The 27,524-nt window shown below is 43.0% G+C and overlaps 1 protein-coding gene across 5 annotated transcripts in view; it reads right to left on the bottom strand.

Annotated features, from left to right (window-relative positions):
- The window catches only part of CAPN6 (calpain 6), a 56,596-nt gene extending 32,162 nt beyond the window's left edge, over positions 1–24,434 (bottom strand). Inside the window, exons 1-3 of one of the 5 annotated variants that reach the window (XM_021406409.1) lie at positions 24,293–24,434; positions 17,232–17,320; positions 16,217–16,387 (exon numbers count right to left, since the gene is read on the bottom strand). In XM_021406409.1, the coding sequence (XP_021262084.1) occupies positions 16,217–16,381 (165 nt within the window). In that variant the 5' untranslated portion in view covers positions 16,382–16,387; positions 17,232–17,320; positions 24,293–24,434. Of the gene's footprint in view, positions 1–16,216; positions 16,388–17,231; positions 17,321–19,190; positions 19,330–19,669; positions 20,237–20,343; positions 20,483–24,292 lie in introns of those variants that run through there. The other 4 variants (XM_021406414.1, XM_021406410.1, XM_021406411.1 and 1 more) reach the window with 4 other exon arrangements.

Raw genomic sequence — 27,524 nt, 5'->3', positions numbered from 1 at the left:
TTCTGCTACCTCCCTTTATTGTGGGCATCCCAATAGCTAATAAAGGATAAGTCTTTCCCCAGGGTAACCTGCTCCCATTCAAATTCTTGGCGTGATTAGTTTAACTAAGACACATACCCTATTACCAAACTGGGCTGAAACTTCTCAATAGGAAGGCACTGCTGGGCAAAGAGACAAACAGACAGCCACTTGGAGGTAACATAGCTGTAACCGTACTTCCTCTGTGGGAAGAAAGGCCAAAGGAACGAAGACTTTGATGGCAAAAGATGCTAATCACTCACTGTTCCCCAACAACATTAGTCTGTCTTTCAGACCACAGAGCATCCTCTAAATATGACCAAAATTACTTGGCTGCTCAGTTTTAAGGCTGGAGATACACCATCTTCCTTCTGAGTTCACTCTGGGAGCATTCCATGGACTTTGATGCCAAACACAAATGATTCCAATTTCACGATCACTGTCAGGGTGTTTCCTATCATGAACCAAGACTTTCTGGTTTCCATACAAAAAAAAAAAACAAAAAAAAACCCAAAAAACAAAAACTTAGAGCAGATTCAGTCAGACACGAATGAATGCAGGCCTTTGGCTCTCTAGGAGCAGTCAGGTTTTTTAAGAATGTTTACTCAGTTAAGATCTTATCCCAGTTGAACTACAACCAGTTTTATCACTGTTTAAAAATATTTAGATGCTTAAGAGATCTCTTGCTTGGAAAAACATAGCAAGAAACTTCTTTTTTCTAATTTATATCATGCTGTTTCTTCATGTAGCACTTTCACTGTATTTATCAAATTTATTTTTTATTTTCCCAAGTGATGGAGATATACTGATTTGAATTTACTCCTTCATTTCAGTCAAATTCCTTTAATAAACACTAACATTACATCTATCTGATACCAAACTAACACAAAGAATGTTATTCAACTGTCAGAAAGCAGAGTAATACAATACAACAGACAGGAGACCTGGAATCATTTTATCACAAAATTCACCGCTAATAGACCTGTACCTTCATCAGAATTCTAATCCCTATTAAAATGTTTTAAAGCCACTTTAAATAGTCCATTAAAGATGGAGGTTCTCCATAAACATTTAGGAAGTTTTAGAACTTCGAGCCTGAGAAGACAGAACCCTCCCAAGGTCTTCTATTGTGGGAAAAAGTCTGCTTGCCACCTAAGAAGGGAGATTTGAGAGGTGCTGATAACTCAAACATGAACTAGAGTAGACACCAAATTCATCTTGACTTACGCACTGCTCCACCTCTACATGCTGGAGAACATCCCAGAACTGCTCCTCTTCAGCCAAGCTGAATTTCCTTACGACGTGTCAGGAAAAACATCTCACATCAAACCCCAGCAGGGACGCTGAAATCATTCTGGCACATTTGTGTCTCCAGCAATCTCACTGCAAGTGCTTGACACAGACCACTCCCAAGAGAAAATTATGACTCACCTTTTAACTCTAGCCTCACACTATCAATCAGTTAGTTTATTCAATCATGGTCCAACAGTCAAAGTTAGTGGAAAACCTACAGAAACGTAACAACTCTCAAAAGGCAAAGCAAGGGAAAAGCCTGTTTTAAATGAAGTTTGACAGTACTATTTTTTTCTTGCCTTACAATTTAAATATTTGCAGTGCAGCCATTATTTTCACTAGAGGGTAATTGTATTTTTAATTTTTTTTGCAGGTTTTGGAACATCTGCAGAAGTAACTTGCTATGGTGTCCCTATCTCTTCCAAGAATACCACCCCCTCTTAGCGGCTAAAGCTTTTACTCTATTCAAATGCAGAGACGCAGACCAGATTCTCAGCTGTAAATCACATCCCTCTAGCTAAGTCAGGCAAACCCACCTGCTGCCTGCATGAGGCCCAGCACAGCTGTCAATGCAGCCCTCTCTCCTCTCCCTGACCACAGAATCACAGAATGATTGAGGTTGGAAGGCACATCTGATGGTCACACTGTCCAACTCCTGTGCTCAGGCAGGACTACCTAAAGCAGGCTGCCCAGGACCATTCCCAGATAGGTATCTTTTGAATATCTCAAATGATGGAGATTCCATGTCCTGATGGCACAGCAGTAGGTGACGATGGCTCCTAAAAACCTGCAACAGTGACCAAAGTTTGGATCCTGACTCCTACACTATGAAGTGTTTCAGTTAATTGCACTTGAAACTCAGATGTGCAAAAGACAAAATTATAGTCACTCAGGAGCTGGAAGATAACATTTGATCTTAACAGATACAGTGTATTTTCCCGAGAAGGAACATTTTATGGATCCTTCCTGCAAACTCAAAAAGAAGCAAATTCAGAATATTTTAGCTCATATGGTTAAGTTAGAAACAATGCCGCATGCCGGCAAGAGAGCACTTCTAAAAGGTTCCTTCAGTTGTGAAGGATTTTTCAAAGCTTCCTTTTAGCCATAAAAACATAATACATTCATAATTCATTTATTTTTTAAATAGAATTAATCTTGAAGGAAGCATTTAAATTGCACGATAGGCACATAAAATTCAAACTCTTATGGAAATCTAAAATATAATGGCTTAAAAAAAAGCACCCTGTTAAATGTGGAAATAATATGGGGTGGAGGGGATGACACATAAAACTCTTAACATACAAAACGCTCTTTCAAATTCACTCTTAAAGAAGCTCCACTTCAGGATGTGGATGCTTTTCACTCCCGGAGAAAGGTGTTGACAGAACAGTACCTTAGTTTTCTTTGGAACTGGCATGTTTAGGCTGTAATTTTTCCTTCACAGACGCCAGACGTTTAATTCTTTGGGAAGACTAAATCAATGAACTAACAATTACTGTAAGAAGACTTCCACTATCTGAGGATTTGATCCTCAGGCTTTTTGTTTTATAGGCTCAAAATAAATTTTACCATGTCACTCTTTCCATCATCACATTGCCTCGGGACAAATAGAAACTGACTTTCTGAGAGGCCAATTTTCATTTAATGACAACTGAACCAACTAAACAAAACCTGACACTTTAAAAAACATTTTAAACCTTGGAATTGAAGTGTTTATGTTCTGGAGGTGACACTGAGGTCATCCCACATTTTTACTTTAGAAGAAAATACAGCAACAACGTAAGAAAGCCTCCATCCAGTCTGAAGGAGGGAAACATAAACTGGAAAAACTGCCAAGAGAGAAGATAACAAAACACGGGCATCTGGAGAGCCGTCTGCTTGGCAAGTAGGCATGTCATTTACAAATGTTTGCTCATAATTATATCCCTGGAAGACTTGGATGAATAGTACTGTTGAGAAAGATGCTGCTTGCAGAACACTGCCTCTTCATCATATGTAAATAAATGCAACATGCATTGAAGGTTGAATAGATCTAAGGATATTGCCACAAAAAAGGGATATTGTCACAAAAAAGGAACGCACACTGCCTTAGTACATGTAAGAAGAGAAGGAATAAGGATGGAGCTGTGCATTAGGACACCTACTGAACACACAACTGTACAACACGGTTTGCAGAGGAGCGAGGCCAGGAATGCTGGCAGAGTGCTGCTGCGTTTCTGCTTCCTGTAAGGACATGGCCAGCACAAAAGGGCACAACTAAGAACAAGAAATTTTATGAAGCTACACAAGACTGAGCCATCAAGTTCATGTCACACAGGGTCCACCCAGCCAGCAGACTGCAATGGAGAGGTCAGACACGGGGAACTGCTGACGGCTGAAGGCTTTCCTAATTCCTTGCTCGTCTCGTCTCGTCTCATGTGTAAGCTCCATCTTAGCAATATTTTCCAGGGAAAATAAAATTATGGAAATAATATAAGAGTGAGCAACAGCTCCATTCTGGGAACACTTCAGCAATTCCAGAAAAGAACATGTCACAACTTCACCAGATGAAAACATTAGAGACAGAATATTCTGTGAGGAATGGCTCACCCAGGCAGAACATGAGACGGAAACGTGACAAATAATGTTATCATAATGCCTCCCATACTCAGCCCATCAGGGAACAGGCAAGATGACAGACAGCCTGATACACAGCAAAACTTCTCAGGCTTTAAAAAGGGTCAGGGTTTTGTCCCCAGAAACACGCTTGGCAAGCTGCATCTTGTTCTGATGCACCACATCATATCACTGATGGGAAGGAGAGTAAATTAAACTAAGTTCACAGATTCCTACTCTTTGGAAAAGGATGTTTTCTAAAATAACATCTTCAGGAGAATAAAATTGTATCTGTTTCAGTTCCTATAGCACTTCCCAAACTCCCATTTCTCCCCAGCCCCAGTTCTGGAGCACAAGGTTCTCCCACACAGAGCTTTCACATTGCTTAACCTCCAGAAGCACAACAGAGGTCTCCTCAGGGCTATGCACGCTGTCAGAGCCAGGCACCTGGCTGCTGCAGAATGGTTAGGAGAACCACGGGAGCCCCGAACAAAGCAGAGCTCCCATTCTTATTTCTGATGAACTTTCTCAAACACAGAAACAGACACTGTCTGAATGAAATACTATAACGTTTTCAAGGTTTCTTATTTAGAGCATGGCTGAGCCACAACACATTGAACTCCCCAGCAACAACCCCCAATGGCAGCATGCAGGATGAATTTCAGCCTTGATTTGAACCACAGAGTCCGGTCTAGGAAAATGGGACACGGACAAGCGTCATACAGCTGGATGTACTTCTCTAAGACTTGAACCCTGGTTGCTGCCAGCAATAACTGCCGGAAGGATTAAGGTGGTTAAGAGATCCCTACTTGTTTGTTTGGCTCTGTGAGAAGAGTCCTCAGGGCACCACACACAGCTCTGCTCACTTCCTCACAACAGGAACAAAACAGTTGTGAAAGAAATCACATAACAACGCATCTGCAATAGTTCTTCTCATCTGAGCACCGCTTTGTCCCGTAACTTTTCTGTGTTTCTTGGACCCACCACCCAGAAAAACAGATGGCTATACTGTCCACCAGGAATACTACTGTTTTCTCATCACCCTTAGAAGATGCAAATGCTGACTCACCTCAGGAACATATCTTTTATTTAAAAAAAAAAAAAAAAAACACAACTCCCCCCCCTCCTCCCACCAAAAAGGAAAAAAGCTAGTTAGCTAATATCTGTTGATAGTCTGGGTCTATGCCTGCCTTAAAAATGCAAAATGTCATATCTTTGTCCTGGGATGACAACACAACTCCAAAGCACAGCTTCACCCCTCCTCCCATTACACCACTCTGCTTCCCAAGTCCCTGTAAATTATCTACGTACATACATCCACATTGGCCAGTTCTATATGGGGATGTGCAAGTATGATGTACTTGGAGTTACAAAGTCATTAGGACCAGACAGAAAACTTTTTAGTGACTCTGGCACTCATTGTCCCTCATACTTGTCATTTGCATTAGGAATTGGGCTGGTGTTATCTCCAGCGGAGTTGCTATTGCAAGCAAACAAGCTGATGAGTGATTTGAGGGGTTTATATGGCCAATATATGACCTTCACCTTTAACATTCTCTCTCCAACATAACGTAAAACAAATATAAAATATTCACTGTTCATAGCATTCTTGCAGTCCAGTGTATTTCAAACTTCCAGAGATAAGTCTGCTAGTTCTTACTATTATATTCTAGTGACAGAGGTTACTTTAGAAGAATAGCAGGCCAAATCTTCAGACAGCATTAACACATTTTCCAATCCAAACCTCTGATAATAAACTGCAATTAAAGCAGTTGCTGGGAGATAAGACAGGCCTTGCAGCAGAGCACATTACAGACACTGTGAGAGGATCACTGAGTAAACATAAACTACCACACTGGCACTTTGACCCAGGATAGCCTCCCTTGTGCCACGATCCGCTTCCCGTGCCCTCAGGTGTGTGAGGTGGAACACCCTGTGATGGCTCTCTTCTACTCAGGCAATAAAGGCCCTCAACTTCTCTCTACAGGAGAGCTGACTCCATGAGAGACTGGCTAACAAGAGCATACAAGTAAAAACGTTAATCTTAAACGCAAGAGACTAAATTATATGCTCTTTGGTGTTGCTTTGGAGTCTTCCCCCTCCCCCAGGCTGCATTCAGACGTTGTGAACTGTCAGCCATGATTTACATGGCTAATGTGAGATGTGCCCTCTTAAATGCTGTTCCGAAGTGGCTGCATTTGTAAATATCTCATCACAGCTCCATGTGTGAACTCCTCACGGACCTAGCAGCAGAACGCGATGGGGAGAGACTCACAGAGGCCTGAATCTGCCTTGGTAGATAGAAACCCCATTTTATGTTGTTGTTTGCATTATTCTATAACCAAACACGAAAACATGAAATGTGACAGTGTAAAGAGAAGCAGGAAAACACTTGCAAATTGTCAAATCAGTACAACTATAAACTTATCCTGATACTCAAACTCATTTTAAAGACACTGAAGAAGGAGAGGAGGAATTCAGAGTAAACTTGTTACTTTTCTGGCAAGCACACAATACCTACCTGGACAGGATACAGAAGTAACACTGCTTCCATAACACAGAAAATACCTTCTAGTGGCTCTAAGCTTGGTTATCTTCCTCACCATGCTGCTAAAGAGCCTCAACAATTTTGCACCTTATAAATTCGGAGTGATATCAGAGAAGGCCTAGCTGGGCACCAAGAATGTCTGCACCCAAAACTGAATGCCTGGAGGATTAGAAATCTTTTATCCTAGCAGCTGTAAGAGGCTGATGAATACCCACAGGAGCTTCTGAATTTGAACCTCACTGCCCACAGAATTGGATTTTTTTCTTTCAGCAATTTTAAATCGCTGAAAATATTTTCAAGTTGCTGGGGGAGTCCTTCCCCATAGGAGCTCCATGTTGCGTTACCCAGTCCCTATTGCCAAGTATTCTCTGAGGACACAAACTGTAAAACAGTTCAATATACGCAGCTACAAACCTAAACTGCCCCAAAGAAGAGCACTTTGTTCAAATTCAATCTAAATGAGATTGAGATCATCCAGTTTGGGAGAGAGCATGCTAAAAATCTAGCAAAGACACATTTCTGTCCCAAACTGATCTCAGAGTCTGATCTGATTCCTTCCTCAGCCTCCAGAAGGAGGCAAAACCTCTCCTGCTTATTTCTTTCTCTTCTAGCCAACTGAAAAACAAACACACAAAAAACCTTCCCAGATATGAAACACACAAACACATGCTCCCCCCAAAACGTACCTTTGCCATTCCCAGATAGGGAAAGGGTAACAGGCTGTATAAAACAGCTGCACGTAGCTCATCATCTTCATCTGCCAAGGTGCTAAAAGGTATTACTCATTTGAGTCCTTTCTTCAGTTCTTAACTCACTTTGGCTGTCATCTGCCTGATTTGTGAGTCAACAGAACACAGCACGTAGATACAGCAGCAACAAGCATCGTCCATGATCCACTGAGATGATGCAAGTCATGGGCACCCAGAGTATGAGCAACTTTCAGTCAGAAAAAAACACTAATTTGGTCTTTTTCTTTTGTCCTCCCCAGGGAAGCATCCCTTTCCTCCAAATTCAATGCAAATCACCATAAGAGGAGCTAGAAACAAACATGCACATATTCTAGTACCTTCACCATGTCAGACATACCGCGCAAGGCAATTATACTGATAAAGTCCTAAACATAGTTCCTGAAGCACAGAGATTTGATGAAAAATGCTGGAGAAGCCCAGCATGACCCTTTTCAGAATGGTTAGATCATCAGCTACGACACCACAATCAGTAGATAATGGATAATTTGCCTGGACAGCTTGATTCCTTTATTTCTGCAAAGGATTTGAGCAAAGAAGCAGGAAGACGAGTGAAGAGGAACACTATAGAGCAAACAGGGAAGGAACATATTGAAGGCATCTTCCCTTGAATGCTTTCCCTTCACCTTTTACTTTTCAGAACACGTTCAGTGAAAAGAAAACCTCAAGACCTTAAGAGAAAATAATAGTGGGAGAAAAGAAAGAACAAGACCACCCAGTTTTCAGGGAATTGCTTGGCTGGACACCATCATAACACGCCATTCCAAGTACCCTGGGAGATCCACAGAGAGAGTCCCTTTTATAGCTGGAAAACGTTTCCTTACTTCCAAGAAAATTTTCAATGAACATTTCATTTTAATTAGTGTATTTGGGGAAAAGCTGCAACACTGAATATTTGCCCACCAACAAAAAAACACCAACCTCTATTCTTTTCCAAAAAGTGCTTGCTCCTCAAATAGACCAACTACTTAGAACAGCCAGGACTACTGATAATTTTTAAATGATGACAGGATCATATTAGGGTAGCAGTAATACTGACAATGCTCTTCTGTTATGATGCTCCATACAAGAACTTATGTCCCAGGTTGCAAGAACGAGAACTCCATTTCCAATGGCTTCCAGTTACTTCTTTATTCTCTGTGCATAATTCATTTAGTTAGCTTATTATCACTGTTCGCATCAACACTGTAAGGGGATAGCAAAGTGAACTGCAAGTTAATAACTCACTTCTTTCCTCACGTGCTTGAACCAGTCTATATTATTCTACAATCATACAAGCCTTGAGGTATTTTTTCTAAATAAGTTCTTTAAAAATATGCTAAAATAATAAAATAATGATTAATTTATTTCTTATTATTTATTTTTATGCTCTCTAACCATTCCAGTAAGCTGTCCATGTGTGGTTGCTGGGAGAGCCTGGTTTTCCAAGTCATCACCTCATTGCAGCACCTTGTAGAGCCTTCACTGTCCGGGCTTGCCATGAACATTCAATTGGCTTGAAAAACATTTCTGAAGTGCAACTAGAGTCAAGACCAGGGCCTTGTGACTCACAGTGAAGAAAAACAGTTTCATGAACCCTTTTAAAGCAATAACTGGTTAAGTGTTCTTTCCTTTAATTAAATGTTGTTCAGCTTTTTACACTAGTCTCAATATGCTGAAGCCATGCTGGGATGCTGCTAAGTGCTTTATAACGTCTTGAATTTCAGTGGGTTCACATGTATCTCTCTCACGCATCAAATCACAGCTGATCACCTCTAGCTCAGCACTCCAGAGCAAAACCAAGCAGCACCAACCTCATTCAGACAGTGCCTAACAATTCCCCAGATGGTAGAATGGTGAAATGATCTACAACTGATTTCACCACAGACATAAAAAAAAGCCAGTTCAGGGTTCAGCCAATCCTGAATTACAGTCATACGGTAAGGAGATGACTTGCTTTGGCCTTGATTTGAAGGGCCTTGCCCTCCGCTTTTTAACACTTTCTCCTAGGAGTTCAAATGCAGTGGGGCCTTTGGAAACCCTTCTGTTGCAATCTGTGGGTTGCCAGGAGGCAAGAACAGGGACTGCCAAGGTATGTATGGAAGACTGCTAACTCCACTAAATCTCCTCCTCACTATTTAAGTAAAGCTCCAGAGGCAGATTTTCAGTCTCTCTAATAAGAAAACAAGGCTCCAAAGCCAAGTGCCAGCACTAATTTTAACATTAAAGCAATATACAGCACGATAGCGTCCTGCCTACACCAGGATCTCAGACGTGTGGCACTTCATTGTTAATATAAATAACATTCACCCATCATCACACCCCTTTCCTCCAGCTCAAAATTAAATCTCACAACCTGAAGACAATTTGTCTTAATTGCAGCTGAATCACTGTTTGCAGGGCAGGCTGACAATCCCTGCCTACAATGTGCAGTTGCTGGGGCAACGCGTTGGAAGAGCATGCCTTTGTGTTGCCACATGCATCTTCGGGAGCTGCGCCAACAGCCAACACCGGAGCCCCGCAGCTGGGGGGATTTAACGCCTTCCTCCCCAGGAGCAGCCTGCCAGCCTTCAGCTCAGGGGCCCCAGCAGGCAGCCCAAGGCTAGCACTGCTTCTCGGCACACTGACAGCTACACAGGGACAGAGGCTGTGGCCAAGCTCGGCGCAGTCATGTACCGAGGACACTGCAGCACCTTACCACATTGAAACCTGGTTCTGCTGAACGTTCATTTGCAGGAGTACACAGTTCACTGTGCACATGGCTAATGAGGGAAAAAAGTGTTCAGCACCATCAAAAATAATTTTCTTCTGAGGATTTCCTGTCTAGCTGTTGTCCCCCTGCCTGCCCCCTCCATGCTAACAGCACATCTAGAGGACTACATTGCCTTCTCCCCATCTCCATAATTCTAACCTAGAATCATACAGTCATTAAAGTTGGACAAGACCACTAAGATAACCTAGTGCAACCATCAACTCTTTACCAGCACAGCAGTGCCATACTGACCCTTTTCTTGAACAGCTTCAGGGCTGCTGACCCCACCACCTCCCTGGGCAGCCTGTGCCAGTGCAGTACCACTCTGAGCAGTTTTTCCTAATATCCAACCTGAACTTTCCTTGGTGTAACTTAAAGCCATTACCTCTTGTCCAAAATAAGACTCACGTGCACACAAACATTCCCATCAACCTCTCCTGTTATCTTCCAGGGCAGACTTCTTCCTAGATTTTACCTCTCAATTTCTTTCATATTTCTTTGAGACAAACGCTTTAAAGTTACACTGGCCTACTTTGCCTAGAAGCTTTTATACCTCTTCTAGGAAAGCCTTCAGTCCACAAGGCTTACACACTACTATAAAAAAAAACAATGAAACCCTTCCCTTTATATATGCATACATATTTATCAAAGAAACATCTGCTAATCTTTTGAAAAATTAGGAACAAGAAAATCCTTTCTGGAGGTCAAGATTACAAGCTGAATCTGCTGTTAATGGCAAATAAAACTACTGTAACAATTACGAATGCAATAACAAGGAGGCCATTCACATGTAAACACAGCTAATCACAGCGTACATAAATGCCAGTTAAAATGCTAAATACTGTAATCGAGGATGTTCTGTACTCCTTTAGGAGCCCCACACATCAGAAGTGGTGGAGTGTGGTGTCTGAGAGTCACCACAGGAAGTTACAGCTGGGATCTCAGACTCCCTTGAGCAGCATATAGAAGAGAACATCCACAGTGTTATGACCTGCGGCTGTGAGAGAAGCAAAAGGAACAAGAAGCCAGGCAAGCTTTATTTGATATTAATGCAAGGCCAAGTCTTCTACAGCACTCTTCTTCTACAGACTCGTCCCAGGGAAGTACAAGAAATGAGCAAACTGCAAGACATCGGTGCGTGGCTCACACAACCTGCCATCTGGTATCACCTTTGTATTCCAGTGAAAGTTCACATGTCTGAAGTGAACAAAGGGATTCTGGAGCTTCCTGAAAGTTCAGCAGAGGCTCACAACCACACATTTCCTCACCTCTCAGATACAGGCATGTTCCATGTGGGTCTGTATTTCAAGTACAAATGCAAATGTCACAGCACACAAGACATCTCAATTTGTGTTTGTCTCCACTTCCAAACTCAAAAACCATCAGCAACAGAGAAACATGGGAGTAGGCAAGGAAACAGAAAATGAAAAGGCTTCTTCTGGTTCCAGATGTAGCAGCGGGCTTTGCAGAACACATCAGGGTTTCATAGAAGAACATTAATCAGACCTTACAAAGCTTGAGGGGGGAGAAGGAGAAAAGGCAAGAACTGCTGCTTTCGTCAAGCAAGAGCATTGGCCTTGTCCTCAGCCGGAAAAAAAAAAGACGTTGAAGAGAGAAGGAAACACATTCAGATCGACAGAACTGATGACTCTATCAAGAGAGCTGTGGGTGTGGTAAGGAAATGCAACAAAACAGGAAAGTGTCACTATTCACAGTGGCTGCTACAATCTAATTTGTCACACAGGAGACAGCAATGTAACTGTGCACTACTGCTAGGAGTTCACATCACTCTGCGATGCCAGTTTATGGCATTCCCCTTCCATCTCCAGTGTTCCTCCAGCTCTGGATTGCCCCAGGCACCATCCTGACAGACAGCCCAGGCTGAGGAGCTGTCACTGCTCTGTGCTCTGAAGCTATTCCTGCAGTGTGCGGTGGGACAACCACTAAATCCAGATGCAGCATGCCAGGATACTTCCCTTTCCGGTGCCTCCCCTGCTATTGTGTCCCAAAAATTACGCGGATGTCCCTGGTCTTATTCATGGTCTAACTGGAAAACAGATTGAGAATGAAGCTGCAGCTTACAGCAGACAAAGAGGAATCAAATGATGAAGCCACGCATTACTCCTGAGAGACATTTAACCCGGGTGTGTCCAGTGCTGGGCAGTACCACCCAAGTCTTTCATGACACTTATTCTGCAATATTTATGAGGTCTGAGGTGCTATTAGACCTTCTGCAGGACTGCTTCCTGTGATCCCAACTCCTGTCACTGAGAACATAAATGGGACAAAGAACATGAATGCAGTATATGCAAAACTGATCCAGGCAGGCATGCCCTGGTGGGACAGTGGGCAAAATTCTCCGAGACAAGTATAGAGGAGGGGGAGGTTTCCAGGGTTCAAATCATCACTTGCAAATACAAAGGTTTTTTCAGGTCCTTAGGCAAGTGATCATCTTCCATCAGTAAGAGGCAAACAATAACTGGTGCCACCTCCAAGAAACATGAGCAGATGCAAGTCAGAGCTCCCGAGTTCTCCAGCACCTCATCCACTCATGCTCACCTGGACAAGTCACCAAACTGCTCTTCCCACACTGCCCAGTTTGAAAACTGTAAGGTTTGTTCCCTTTGCTGTATCACTCAAGAACACAATACCTAATTTCCTGATCCTTTTCACTTGTACAGTGATAACCGTCCCTGAAAGCATGGGGAAACAGGTGAGAAGAACAGAGAACCAGGCCCATGCCATGCAGTTCCTAGGAACATGGCAGGCAGTGGGCCAGGAGTAAGCGATTCCCCACTTGCAGGCAGATATCTGACCTTCGGCACCAGGAGTGCTGGAGAATGCTGGGGGTTCAATCAAACACAGCAGCAGTCCGTCCTGCAGTCTGGGACACCAGTGGGGTTTCTTAAGAATCAGCTCAGCGAGTGGCTTTGTGTCCTGCCTTACTAAAAGAGAACTAGCTCTGTCTTTCCAGAACATGGGGGTACAACCATAGCCCTTTTGTAAAGAAAACGTGCAGATGAAAGCAAAACCAGGGTTTATAAAACAGAGAGTCAAGCAGAGAATCTGGGAAAGCACACAGTAAGACTCTCATTCTGTCAGATGAGACTATTACTTTCCTTTCTGAATACCTCAAGAACATGTCACTTATCTCTGAAGCAAGCTTATCTGCTCTTTCCTCATACAGATGTCTGTCCTGCCTGAAGGATCTAGCTGTTTAATGCTGATAAACACATCCTTGGGATTTAATACCTTTGTAAGGTCAATTTTATCAGTTGCAAAATTGATGCAAAGCCCCGTTAAAAATAAGACAGACAAAATATCTTTGAAGCAGTGTGACTGCAGTTCCTGGGTATTTTCACTAGAGCTGCTTGCTGCTAAGAGCCAACGCTGATCAGGGCCACCACACAGAGGCAGTGTTCGCCCCCAGTAAGGAGTTAACCAGCACAGGAGGGCACTGATGTCCCAGGGCCAGCAGAGATGGGGGGCAAGAGGCTGCTCCTGCTCTTAGCAGAGCACAGCTGCCCCCAGCCAAGGAAAGAGGACCCAGTATTGCACACAAGCAGTGTTCGTTGCTCTTATTTGTTGGCTGATCTTTCCATAAGGAGATCTCTCCTTGGAAAGTCACACCATCTGAGGAAGAATGCACAGTAATTACATGGTGCCTTCTGTGCTCTCCACTGTCTTAATACAGGGGTGCCACAGAAGTAACACTACCCTGGCTTTGTTCCCCTTCCCAAGAAGACTTGTACAAAACAACTAATTAACGTCAGACTGTTAATGAGCTATTGCTGTGAGTGACTGGAATGAGCAAATAGAACATACTTAACATTGCAGGTGCAGATCCAAAGACAAAAAACGCAGCGGAGGAAACCCTTCTCCCCCCCTTCTCTTTCTCAGTTATGCTCCTTTCTTCACTAGGACAGAATAAAACTTTTTTGAGCATACAGACACACTTCTATGTATTTACTTTGTCTGGCCAACACCAACCATTTATGGATTGAACAAAATGTGAACATGTTTCTGAGCTGAAACTAGAATACTAGCATTTAGTTGAGAAAAGCTTTTGATTCCCAGATCCCAAACGTACTTGTTGGGACATCAGCAGCAGGGAGAGTAACTGCAGAGGCACTGTGTGCACTGGGCAGCATGGCACAACTGCTCACACAGCTTCATAGAAGGGTTTCTAAAGTGAGGGACCCGTTGCTCATGCCAGTACACAAGAACCAGGATCTGGGCATGCTACCCACTTCCTATATAGATGACGGGAGGACAGAAAATGTTTCACCATTTCAGAAAGCAACTGCTGCTCTGCTCACTAAAATTTCAGTACTGAAGCTGCTGTGTGAAATTGCACCACCAAGAAAAAAAACCAACAATCTTATGCTATCCTGGCAAATATAACCAGGCTTGGTCAGCTTCATCTGTCATCCCCTGTCACACAGGACAAGGAACAGTACCAGATATGTAGAAAAGCAGATCACATTGCCATCGTCAGTTTCCAAGAAAAGCCACCAAGTTTATGCTTCCAGAAGATAAATCCTAATCCCAACAGTGAACATGAGTGAAGTTAAGGACAAATTCATCATACTTCAGGGTAAAAATGCTTCGTACATCTAGCTACAAGCTTCCAATGTGCTCTTCATTACACTTGAAAAAGCCACATGGTCAAAGTTGAAAATGATTTTATGCTTCTTGAATTACTTGTTAAAGCTGTGAAGTGCTTTATAAAAACAAGATATGTGAAGCATGAGACTTCAGAGCAAACCAGTTACCAGATCCCAAATATAAGTAATATTAACAGTTTCAACGTGCAGTACACTAATCACAATCAGAAGAGACGGACGTGATAGTTAGCTCCTGTTACAATGCCAGCTGAAGAAGCAAACAGACATAAGCATTGCAGGCAGTGAGTGGACAGATAATAGTTTTCCATTCCGAACATGAAATCCCTACGGCATAGTCCAGGTTTTATAGAAGCCCAGGACAAAATTCACAGTCACTTCAACAAAGTCATGCAGAGAGCAGCAATGATATCAACCAATAAAGGAAAACTCTCCATTTATTCTAGATAAGAAGTGCTGCTAAGGTTTCCCTAGAACCTCTGAAACACAGCAAAGGAAGAAGGTGTTGAATTCAGTACAGAAAAAAAGGTTTATACGCACCTTTGAGAACATACCTTCTCTTCTCCGCACCTGCTACACATCTCTGTAGTTGAGTATTCCCTGAGAGTAGCTCAAGAGCATCCTGCCTTACACTGCAGGACTCAACCAAACCTCCTAAGACCTGCATGTAGCTGGGCTTTTCAGTTCCATTATAGTTAATACAAAAGGTAAATTTGAGAACAAACTGTACACACATGGTTTCCTCTTATTTTTGGCTCTTCCCTTTCCTGCTCTCAAAGAAAAATCACAAATCCTTCATTTATAGATATAAACAAACAGTTTAGCTACTCGAGATTGGACCAATTTCCCCTTGCTACTGCGAGTTTTCCTTTCCCCGCGCATACAAGTTTTCAGAGCAATTTGTAACATGTGGAGAGCTATAATAATGAACAATTGATTGAGCTGCATGATTGATTTGCTTCTAGCATTCCAGGCATAAATATTTATCTATTCTGTTCATAAGTTTTAATTTTCTATAGTGTTTTTACAAGGGTTGTATTTTCCTTAAGAAAAAAAAAGAAAAAGGAGAAACAAACAAAACATTTGACGTCTTGGTGGGGGCACTAGATTTAATAGCTAGAGCTTAGATTTTATATTGCCATCACTCTGCCTACACACCAGGCCCCCAGAAGAGACAGATATTAAAGAGAAATTCAATTAAGAAATCTCAACCATTTCTGAAATGCTTTTGTCAACAGAACAACCTGTGGAGTTACATACCCACAGACGGATCCAGGAAATGAAGAATATATTCTCAGAATATATTTCCGTATTGGCTGATCTATTACAGACAAGTATTCTTAATTAAACAGAGGGATGACCTAAGCAGCACTACACTATGAGTTACCTCACGGTGCTTGTTATTAGAGAGCCATCAACAGTAAAAACCATGATCAGGCTGTACAGAATGCTTCCTTTTCATTTTCACACAGTAAGGCATGACTTCTGTTTAGGACAGCAAAGTGACACAGATAGACTGCTGTCTGGATTGCACACTGACAAGAAATGAATGGAAAAAGGGAGGAAGAATAGACTAACATAATTGTTTCAGCACAGAGAAGATGGTGGGAGTAGAACAGTACTAACAGCATCTCATCACCAGGGAGTGAGCACTCATTACCTTTGGGCGCTTCCATTCAACTTTCCCTCGCGGGGCTTTCTGATAGTAAAGGGACTCATCTGAGGCTGGGAACTCAGGATCTTCGAAGAGCCTTCTCTGCTGGATACACTGCCTTTTCAGCTCGTGGTACTTCTGGTCTCTGAACAGTTGAACTGATGAAGGCATATCTTTCTGTATAGGTAAGATGAATATTGGCTTGCGTAAATTATGAAGTCTCTTTAAAGTCCACAGCATAAAGCATAGTGAAGCCCTCATGAGTATTTGACAACAGAGCATATAATTTGTTCCAAATAAGATTAATTACTGATTTCTGTTTAAGAAACAGATTATAAATTAAACTGTGCCAAGCAGTAGACTAAAAAAACCAAACATCAGTATCATATATATAAGAACGTCATTTTTGACTGAAGAGAACTCTTACTAGGAAAGAAATTAAAGGTTCCAGATAAGAAACAAATATAGCACTTTGCTTTGTCTAATTACTTGGAAAAGTAACGGAGTGTCTCAGCCCTCAGTTTATAGTACATGTGAGGAGCAAGGCCACCTCTATCCCTACATTCTTCTATTGGCCACTAACACTTCAATTATCTACTGCAACTCTTACGCCTACTGAAAATGGGAAACAGTTTTCCACAGTTATCCATCTTAACTCAAGTGGCAGTACTTTAGCTAGTACTGTTGTCCTTGATTTTCAAGTTATGTTCCAGGGAGTTGAATTCCCAGAAACAGCAAATATTTGCAAATAATGTTGAGAATAACAACAACCACTAGTAACGAAAGAAAAAAAACCCAACTTGCTTTCAGGCCATGGTTCCAAGAATCATGACTATCTAGCTTTGCAAGTTTAGTCATAGTCACAGAGCTCAAATAAGTTGCTTAAGATAATTCTAAAAATCAAAAATTGACCACATAAATCATTTAGGACAATCTGAAGTTGATGGAACATGAGGGATAGAGATGCTCCCATCTTTGTAGGATGCTATTTGAAGAAAGTGGAGAGAGTATTTGAACTTACTCTGTATGGAACACTTCTTTTGTACAGCAGTTTCTTTCCTCTTCCTTCCCACTATGGGTTAAAGATGTATCTCCCTTTCTTTGAGGTATCTACAGCAATAAAGACAAATGCAAGTTATCCTCACGCCAGCTCTAAGAGCTAAACCGCACACTTGCAACAGAGCATGGTGTTATGCACTCCTGGCAGCCTACTTGCTGCATCCTGCTGCAGTGATCTCAGCCTGTGATCCATGAGCAATGTGCAATACAAATTGCATAAGATTCCACAGATTTGCCAAAAACTGAACTAAGCTAGGCACAAGCATTTCCCAGCAGGCAAGTGAACACAACAGGGGAAATACAGAGACGCAGTGAGGAGTACTTGGAAACATCAAACTTGTGATAGCTAGTTTTGTGCATGAAAGAAAGCTACTGTAGCCAAAACAATAACATAGGGATGGCTTTGAAACCCTCTCTCCCTTCTTCTCCCCCTCCACTCACTCCTTTCCTTCTCCTGCCCCAAACTAGATAGTGTTTCCAGTATGTGAAGTGCTGCTCTACTGCCTTCACTCACGGGAATGGGTGCTCTTCCAATTCACTGCCATTCTTGCATCCATTCCAAAGCCTCCTAATCACACTCAAAGTAATTCACCTGTACGTACAACCTTGTTTCTACCAGCAGAATCTTACACAGCAAAGTGACATAACAACAAAAAATTATATGCGGTATTTGGATGAAGCAAATATTGAATGCCTGTCTAGTAAAGTCTCCATTCTCTTTGCTCAAAACTCCAGAAATAATGTTAGCATATATCAGGACTGCAATGACTTTGAGTCAAATCCTAAGACTGTTGGGATAGAAAAATCCACTGTATCTTCAGCCAGGCCAAGGCTTCCCCCTTTGGAACTGGACCTTATACTCTCTTAGCATGTTATCCAGCTTCAATAAAACAAAACTGTACGCAATCAACTGTTCAAAAACAAAGTATCTCACTAATACTCTGCCATTTGCAACAATTTCCTTTTTTCTAAGGTTTACTTTATTGTTAATTATCCCCCTAAAACGTCACAAGGCATCTCACTTATCAGATGGTTTCCCAAGACAAGATGAAATAGACTTGCTTCCCCCCACCAACCAGTTCTTCAAAGCCAACTTATCAATTATAAAAAGATTGCTCAGGGACAACAGAAAAGTATTAGTTTGGCTAATCTGAGTAGAATACAGATTATCTCATGATAACTGGCACTCTCATTTATTAAAAATTCCCCACAAGCTAAGTAAGATTCTAAACTGAGCCTATCTGCAAGACACGCTTGTTTTTAGAATAGCCTTGTTTTTAGAATAGAGGTGATAAGGTTTTCAGCTGCTATTGCCTAACTCATCGAGATAGGTCTTTAATGACCTCGCTTTCCCACCCTTTCTCCCTATCTTCTGGATTGGAACAGGAGACCTTCCAGGATTAACACCCCCACACCCACTGCACCACAGCCAGTACTGCAACAACGCACAGATTGCATTTGTGAAGCGAAGTGCATAACCTCAAGCTGCTGGCTGCATCGCCCTGGGCTCACAGGCAGCGCTCCCCAGAGGGAATGCTCCCAAGGAGGAGAAAGCTGCCGACCAGCCTCTTCCAGGCTCCCTGTGCTGTCCCGAGCAAGGGGCTGGGCACAACCAAGGGGCTGACCGCAGTCTCTACAGCAGCCTAGTGGTCAGAGCACAGAGGCTGAGGGACAGCCTCGTCCTATCCCAAGGGTGTTCACTGACCAGGACACAGTCTGACTTGGTCAAGACAGGCAGCAAGGCCCTGCTTCGCACTCCACTGACTTGTTTTAAAGCAGGCCCCAACTGTTGCCCCTCAGTTGAGCACTGAAGCTCCCAAATTACCCAGCCGTGTCCAAACTCGAGCTCACAGTATGCATTAAGATAGCCTTCCCTATTCTTCACTTCAACAGATTTATCTTTGGTTCTGCTGGCACTCACAGTGTGCAGCTGCACTTGAAGAAAACACGAAGGCAGGCTTGGCAGCTGCTCTGTCCAGGATTCCCCACACTGTCATGTGCCACAGAGCGAGCTGCGTACACAGTGAGGGCTCAGCAGTGCGGTCCTAAAAATATCGTGCCACGTTTTGGAGACCCTCTGCCACTCTGTCAAGGAAAAGAGATCGCTCTAGAAGAACGACAGAAGACCAAGAAAAGAGAAAAAAAAAAAACAACCAAAAAGCCAGCTCTACGGGCTAGACATCATGCTTTTGCTGATTGTTTCTTTCTCTGACTGTATATTAATAACAGCTTAGTTCTTTTCTCTTTTTCAGTCTCTGAGCTGCCCCCCCCCCCCAGCAGTTCACACAGCTGACCCCAAGGTTTCTCTGGAGCCATGACAAGCCCCATAAGCCAGCAGGAGTACAGGAGGTCCAGCATCTCTTGACTTTCAAACACTGAGCTTTAAGGTCTTTCTCTTACCCCTCTTTTCCAGTGGAATTCTTATTCCAATCAGCAGCACAGTGAAACCAAGTCGCTACAGGGCCCCTCTTCCATAGGGCTCTACCCGGGGTTCTCCTCAGCCTGGCAGCACAAGCACTGTGTTCTTACTCACTGTTCATACTCAGAGATGCTTCCCCCATCAGAGTGAGCAAGGCTCCGTCTTAATCACATTCAACACAGCTGCAAATACCAGCTCCTGGCATTATAAGCAGCCTTTAATTAAAGGGACATCCACTTGAAATCCAGTTCTTCACAAGATCATTCAGTATTATTCCCACTCCGGAGAGCCCCAGTCAAACAGTCCTTCTTTACACTCACATTTTCCCATCTTAAATGTTCTCTTCCCCAGCTGCTATGCAGAAAGTCCACAACAAACAGAGCTGACTAACTGTCCAGACAGGCTGAGTGAAAATTACACCCTAGCTGCCATTAAAACCATGCAATGAGCACACAAGAACCAACACGAAAAGTCATCTCTTTTAAGCCCATTTGTGTTGCTGGGCATAACTAAACCCCATGCAGGATAAAAAGTCAGAGGAGCTGCTGAAGCTGTGGAGCTAGCTGCCCCATACACGAACTCCCTCCCACTGCCATCCCTGCAGGAGGGGTGCAGGGACAGCACTGAGCTGGTTTTGCCTTACAGAAAGCAGTACCTTCCCTTCCAAAGATGAACACTGCCAAGCAGCTGCAGCAAAACCTCTGCTCTAGATGGAACTCCTCATGAAGGAAGAGACTTGGCATGCTACGCTACATTATTTCTATCACATACCCCACTCCTCTGTTCCAACTGAAGGATTCAAAGGAGTATTCATGCACAGCACCAGGACTAAAAGGGCAAAGTAAATGTCTAGTTGATATTTAACTCCTCAGTGGAACAAGACGCTGTTCCTTCCAACAAGCGGCACTCCCAGCCTCAGGACTGCACCCCTGCTGTTCAGGAGCCCAGGGCTGGGGTGAGCAGGGGGATGCCAGCATGGACTCACACAGCATGTGCTGTGCTCTCGGGGTAGGATCCTGATTTTAAGATCATTATCCCTTTGCTAGCACCGAGCTTGCTTTTCTTTCACGCAAACGGTAACACTACCAATAATAAGCAGCGGTTGGTTCTTGGGTTCCCCTTTTGGAACTGGAGTTGTGAGCTACCTTAACGCTGTGCAAGAACTCCAACTCTAAACTCTATTCTTTGAGAACCGATCTCTCACTCAGCCTCAGAGCCACTGCTTGGACTATGACAGCAACACAGGGACTCAAGTAGTTAACTGTTTGCAAACTTAGCTGCCTAGTGTTTTTGCAAACATCTCTTCCTCAGAACTCCTAGCTTCCTTCAGAGCAACCGAGTCAGTGAGTGCCTCCAGAAAAGCAGCCAAAAGCTTTAAATTACTTTGAACTGTTTTTCTATAAAACTCTTAATTGAAAGCGCTTCCAAGACTCCAGCTGGAAAAGGTTATTTCCTTCTCCTTCTGTGCAGAACGACTGCAGGTCCTTTACAAAACAGTGACTTTGCAAATTTGCATTATGTGTCAGGGAATTTAAAGCAGTTGCAAAACTTCTGCTTCACATACACTGTGGTTTCATGATCTTGACCATTACTTTCCTACTAATTCATGAGAAGCATCACTGCCCATTACATTAACATTCCTACTGGAGAAATTTACTCATTCGTATTCTTTAAATCCTTCAACACACTAACCGCACTGGGACTCTGTATGCTATAATGCGGATCCTCTGCTCTTTGGCATCAACTTATTTGAAGCACAAAGTCAGTATCAAATTTGTATTGTATGGATATGCAATTGCATTAATAAGACATGCTCAATTCAGATCAAATTTGCTGCACAGGGTATTTCATAGCACTGAGGTCCTGTGTTAATGACCATGGTCCTTCTCAGTTGTTTGGTACTTCAATAGGTATATAAAGGTTTCTCTGTCTCAGCTCAAGAATTCACTGCAGGAAAGAAACACAAGCATTTTTCTTCTCATATAAACAGAAAGATGCCAACATTGTGCTGCTGCTCAGTTTTGCCATACTTTGTGTTCAAATTGATAGATCAAACATCACATGTTTTCAGCTAAGAACATCTGCTTCTATGCAGAAATTCGGGGGAGGCTAACTAGATAACAGGAGGAAGACTGTCCACAACTGTTTACTTTCATGGATGGCATCAAGGAGCAGCAGAATCTCCTGGCCAGAAACCAAAGCTTTGCTACAATAAAATTAATCACAACACGTGTTCCCTTTCTTCTACTGCAACAGGATAGTACTTAACTAGAGTTTTTTTTCAGAGTTCACCAGGGCAGAAAGACTTCATACAGCAGCAGCCGGGAGATAGGCGCAGCTTGTAACACAAAGCCCACATCTGGCTGGATGGCTCAGGGAGGGGAGTCTCAAGACCAGGCATGCCTTTCCAGCAAGCCCAGGAGCTGAACAGGAGCCCTACCAGGAATCCTGTTATTTATTATCAGTTTGCAATCCACTCACTGATTTTCCTGTCCTTGTCAAATGTGAGCCATGCACAGAGCTACCTGTCTCACTGCTAGCATGTTTGTGTGGTGGCAGTGAGGGGACAGAACTCGGCTCTAAGTCACTGAGTGCTGGCACACAGCAGCAGCAATTCATGGCAAGTGCTGACCAGCAGCCTAGTAATTTCTCATACACAGAGGAGTAAGTAAGAAGCTACAAATACAGAGCTGAAGCATCATCCTTCTCTTTTTCCAACCTTCCTTCTAGTTGAGTCATGGGCAGAAAAGATGCAAATCCTATTCTTACCCTCCAGAAAGACAATGCTGGATCCACAGCTCTAGCAAAGCAAATGTTCTACAATCCCTTGGAGTGTGAAGAGCTAGCTAATTGCAACCTGTGGTCACTCCTCCCACAGTAAGAAGCACAGCTGTTCAGTGTTTGAGGGCACGAGATCAGGGTGCTGGGGCTGCACAGGTGGAGCAAACAGCAGCTGAAAAAAGCCACACTTACAGGTGATTATGCCTGAGAGGGAAGGGCTCCATTTGGCATGAGCAGAAATTGCCCCACAGCCTTCAACCCAACTAAAAAAATACAGCAGTTTTTTGCCACCATGTTTTGTGTGACTCCCAGTCCTATCCAAGTGTAAGAAGCAAACTCCTGGAGGGCCTCTTGCACCAAGAGCGCTAGCAGCTTGGCCAGAGGGGCAATTTCGTTGGCAGCCACCAGTGGAAACCCACACTGCACCAAGCAGCTCTGTCCGAGTAACGTGAGGCAGTTACGTTTCTCTGAGAACATCTTAGCCCCAAGACACTCGTGTTCTGCCTGCGTTCCACTGCAGATGCACAAGTCCCTTGTTAGATCTCAGTCAGCATTCAGAAATTCAAAACACTCCGCACATCTGGACTTGAAGGGGCTCTGTAGAGCAGGCAGGGTGATAGTACAAGAATGAACACAGAGCACAGCAGCTGAACAGCAGGAAATGCTTTTCTAAACACCCATGCACCAACACTGTCAGTGTGCGTTTGAACTGCTCAGGGATGCCACTTCTGTTTCAGGACCAAAACTGCCCCATGCCTAATTTTGGTGCCACTTTGTTTCCCTAGTAGAAGAAACCCTTTTTGGGCCTGTGAACATTGCACAGCATCCAATTTTAGTCCGTCTTGATTGTAAGCTAACATAGTATTTCTCTTTATATCAATAAGCAAGTGAAGACACAAAGGAGCCATAGGCCACATTTTTTAAAACTATGCAGGCAAACAGGATTATCCAAACTGCACAGGCACCAGCATATTTTTTTAAAAAACGTGACTTTCAGTGGCATCCACTATAGCCCTGATCCCAGGGAGATTTACAGCTAATTACAGAGAGGTACTACTCCAGTTTTGAATTCAAAAGCAAATAACTTAATATGATGGATGCTGATTGTTACAATTAACATTAATACAAGTCAAGACATCTATAACAAGCTGTAAAGAAAATGCTAAGAGCAATGTTGGCCGATTTGTTCCAGCCAGGCTTTTGTACTGAAACCACGGGAAACAACTCCCTTTAGAATTCCAATCTCTCCCCATTCGGTCTTTTCATAAAAGCTAGTTCAAAAAAGGTCTACAATCGCAAATTAATGGGGAACTCTATCAGGCTACTCCATTATTTTATGTGTCCACTTATTTACTATTTTAGACACAGAATAAAAGTCTCTCCTTCAGAAAAAATATGAAAGATGAAAACACCCACTTGAATTTCACAGTGAAAGAATCCACAGTGAGAACTGGCATTATTTCAGAAGACGAGAAACAGTATGGAAAATGGAATTATATGAGAACTGAGATTAAATCACACTTCATCATTTCAGCCCCCTTAATTGGTATAACTGATAATGATGGCTGTGTTGGTGTTTGGATGGTTATTCCAGAAGTAATGAGAGCAGCCGCGCTTTGCAATAAATCACAGCGACTGCTTGGCTCAGTGTTAGCATACAACTTTGATGCCACATTCTGAAAGAAATGCATCTTACTGCAGTAGACAAAAGCATTTTGTCACTGTGCTTGCTGAAGTGCTCGTTATTAGTAACAAGTGTCCGCTGCGGTGCTGAAGCTGCAAATCAAGTAAATAAAAGTTTCCTTAATACCTTCTGCACTTACCTGGCTGACTGGGTCCTGCTCTGAGGCACATCAAACTCCAAACTGACTCCTGCCAACAAAGATTCCCTCGGCCTCTCAACCTGAAACTCTTTGGATTGTACCAAGAGCACATCAGTAGAGGGGTGTGTTTCAGGATGGCCCTTCCAGTGACGATGAGTCACAAGGGACACCAGGAAACCATCTGAGCTGACCCAAAATGCAGAGTCTTGTTTATTCCCGGTAAACTGTTATCTGTAGTTGTGGCTGTAACTGGGAATGAATTTTTAAAGGAGGAGATGAGGCAAGGCTGCTTGGCAGGAGTTGCAGGCATTTTTTGTACGGAAAACAGGGCAGATTAATGTGCATCATGAAAGAAATGATGTTCCTTATTAGGCTGTGCTAGACTAATAGTTCCTCAGTTGCATACAGCCAGTGTCAATGCCTTGCCCTTCTGATAACGGCCTGTCCAGGCTGCAGGGAAGAATCACACAGCGTTTCTGTGGGACTTGCAGTTGGATGGCGGGTGGCAGACCAAGAGGTGCAGCAAAACCCAGCAGGTAGCTTTGTGCCCTCAACCCTGAGCACTGTGGCAAGCCCAGAGCGGCCTCAGGGCTGGCTCTTGCACACTGCCGAGTTCTTTCTCCTGGTTTGTCTGCTTAGTGTAGAGTGTGACTAAAAGTTGCTATTCCCATTTTCCTTGCAGAGGGGAAAACAGCCTGAATGGGGACGATGTCCTGGGACATCCAGAGGGGACTCCAGAGGTCCCAAGCTGTCCAGGAAGCTGAGCTGTTCCAGGGTTGTGCCAAACAGCTCTTCATGTCAGAGATGTTACAAAACTACCCACGCTCACTCAAGAACTTGTCCAGTCTCACTCCTCTTGCCCTGCTAACAAGGGAAGATAATGTCAGTTCATGTATAGAAATTGGGAAAATAACACATTTTCCTGTAAAAAATAAGATCAAAAACAGATTTCCATTAAAAAATTGGTTTTGTTGAAACAAGCTTCTCTACGTACTGCACTTAGCCACAGTTTCATCCTGGGTAAATCCTGAATTTGGGTTAACTTGACATGAAAGTTTTCTCATTTCAGGACTATAAAAACTTCACTTTTACCTTTAGGCAGCTTTTATTTACATTTCTGTAGATGCGGCCCAGTTCTTAAACAAGCATCACTTAAAAGACATTGCAAATTGTCATTTGTATCAATAATCTTAAATATTCTCCCTGATTTGCTTCCTCCATTTCATTCTTCCTGTTTAAGCACAGCTGGTCTGAGTTTGCAAATAGGCCCACTCCTCCCAAACCTTGCTAGTCAGCAAATCTACTTGCCTACAGGAATTTGGATCTCAGGGGACAAGTTACATTCAGAAAACAGTATGAAGACAAAGTGTTAAATAATATCATAAATCTCTGTTCTGCAGGGCTCGCTGCAGGACTGTTTGCTTTCTTATAAAGCACTTACCCAACTTCCTTTTGAAGGCATGCTGAAGTTTGGACAGAAAGTCCCTGGAAGCTGCCACTACAGCTCTAGCATGTAATGCATAAAAAAAAGCCCTACACAATAAAGCCATGTGTTTTCAATTTGTGATTGAGTAAGCAGGCTAGAGTTTAAATCATAATAAAAAAGCAATGTCCTCCCATGCACACCACGCATGCTTTGATTCATTTGCATGGTTGAGGGAAGAACATGAAAAATCACGAGTACAACAAAATTCTGCTATTTTCTGAGGTGAAAATTTTCACAGCTTACATAGACATGTTCTCAGGTAGCTGCCTTTGATCCACCGTGGAACAAAACTACAATAACTTTTTCATGTATTAAATCAGGTGCCATAATCCAAGAATTGCATGTAATTTATCTGGGCTGAGGAGGAACTTCTCCTTAAGTCTCATCAGAAATCCCTTTAGAAAGGAAGCAAGATGACTCTCACAGGCAGGCAACCAAGGGCAGGCAGACAGCTGTGTTCTCACTGCAGAACCATGACCAAAAAAAGCCCACCTTGTAATTCAATAGGATTGCAAAGCACTCAGAGAGACATGCTCACATACACGGCCATGGTCTGGAAAGAGGTCTCACAAGCTGGTGTAGGAATTGGATGTTGTTTCTGCATTAGATATCGAAAAGGGGAATTGATCTAAAGAAGTAGAGCGCAATGTATTTTGTAACTTGCCCTTAGAAACAGCTCATTTGAAAAAGTAGAAATACCATATATTTCAGTAACATATTTTAGAAATATAGTTGTTGAATTATGTGATTAATTCTCACTTGTAAAACTGTAATAGTTGTAAGTAGTATGGGAATAGTATTATGGACTGGAAAGCATGTCGTAAGTCTGTTCTGTTTGGATAAGAGACCCTCAGCAAAAGAAAAGCAGACTTGTCAAACATCAAAGAAGCCAGGGCCTCCACACAAGGCCAAACTGCCTCACTCTGTGGGTAGGCTGGGATGCAACAGGCAGCATCAGGATGCCCCCCACTATCCTCCTTCCACACTGATCTCTATCCAAGGACGAACAGGTGTCCAGAAATAATGACCGAGTGCTGAGTAAGCAAGTGTTAGAAGTTAATTAATTAGCAATAGACATGCTTAGCTAGCAACAATTTATGTTCAACCAGTATCTATATGTTTAGTTGAGCATCGGGAAGACTGTGAACCTAAAGTACTCAGCCAGTGAGGAACCAGGGGAGGAAAAGATAAGCGTTGAGTAATAGGGCATAAAAGGTGTAATACTGCTTTCTGCAGGTGCTCCTGCTTGCAGGACACCTGCCATTGCAATTGCGAATAAAATCTGCTTTTATCAGAGATACCGTCCTGATAAATTATTTGGATATTTCCAACACTGCGGACAACGTAGTCTTTCAAACACAGTCTCTGGAATCTTTGGAAGTTGTTGCCAGCAGCCCTTAGCTTGACAGCTGGAGGTATCCTGAGCACCATCATCACACGCTCTTCTAGGCTTCTTCACACTAATGACTGCATTGCTTCAGCACTCCTTGGTTTGCCAGCACAAACACAGGAATCACTCCTCATCCCTGCAGCACACTGCTTTCCTCTGCCTCAAGGCAGCGCAGCCCAGACTGCAGCACCTGGCTGGATTGGTGCTCTGCTGGCCAGCGGGCCCTCACCCAGGGCCCCTCACAGCTGCAGACAGGACACAGCTGCACCGCAACAGGGCAGGGCTACTCATGACACGGCTGCCAATGACTACAAGGGATTGCTATCTAGAAGCAAGCACTGATTTTCTCTTCTTTA

The sequence above is a fragment of the Numida meleagris genome, chromosome 8, assembly GCF_002078875.1.
Source record: "Numida meleagris isolate 19003 breed g44 Domestic line chromosome 8, NumMel1.0, whole genome shotgun sequence".
NCBI lineage: Eukaryota > Metazoa > Chordata > Aves > Galliformes > Numididae > Numida > Numida meleagris.
The sequence above is the reverse complement of the archived record's forward strand: the minus strand, read 5'-3'. Positions and strand labels throughout refer to the sequence as shown.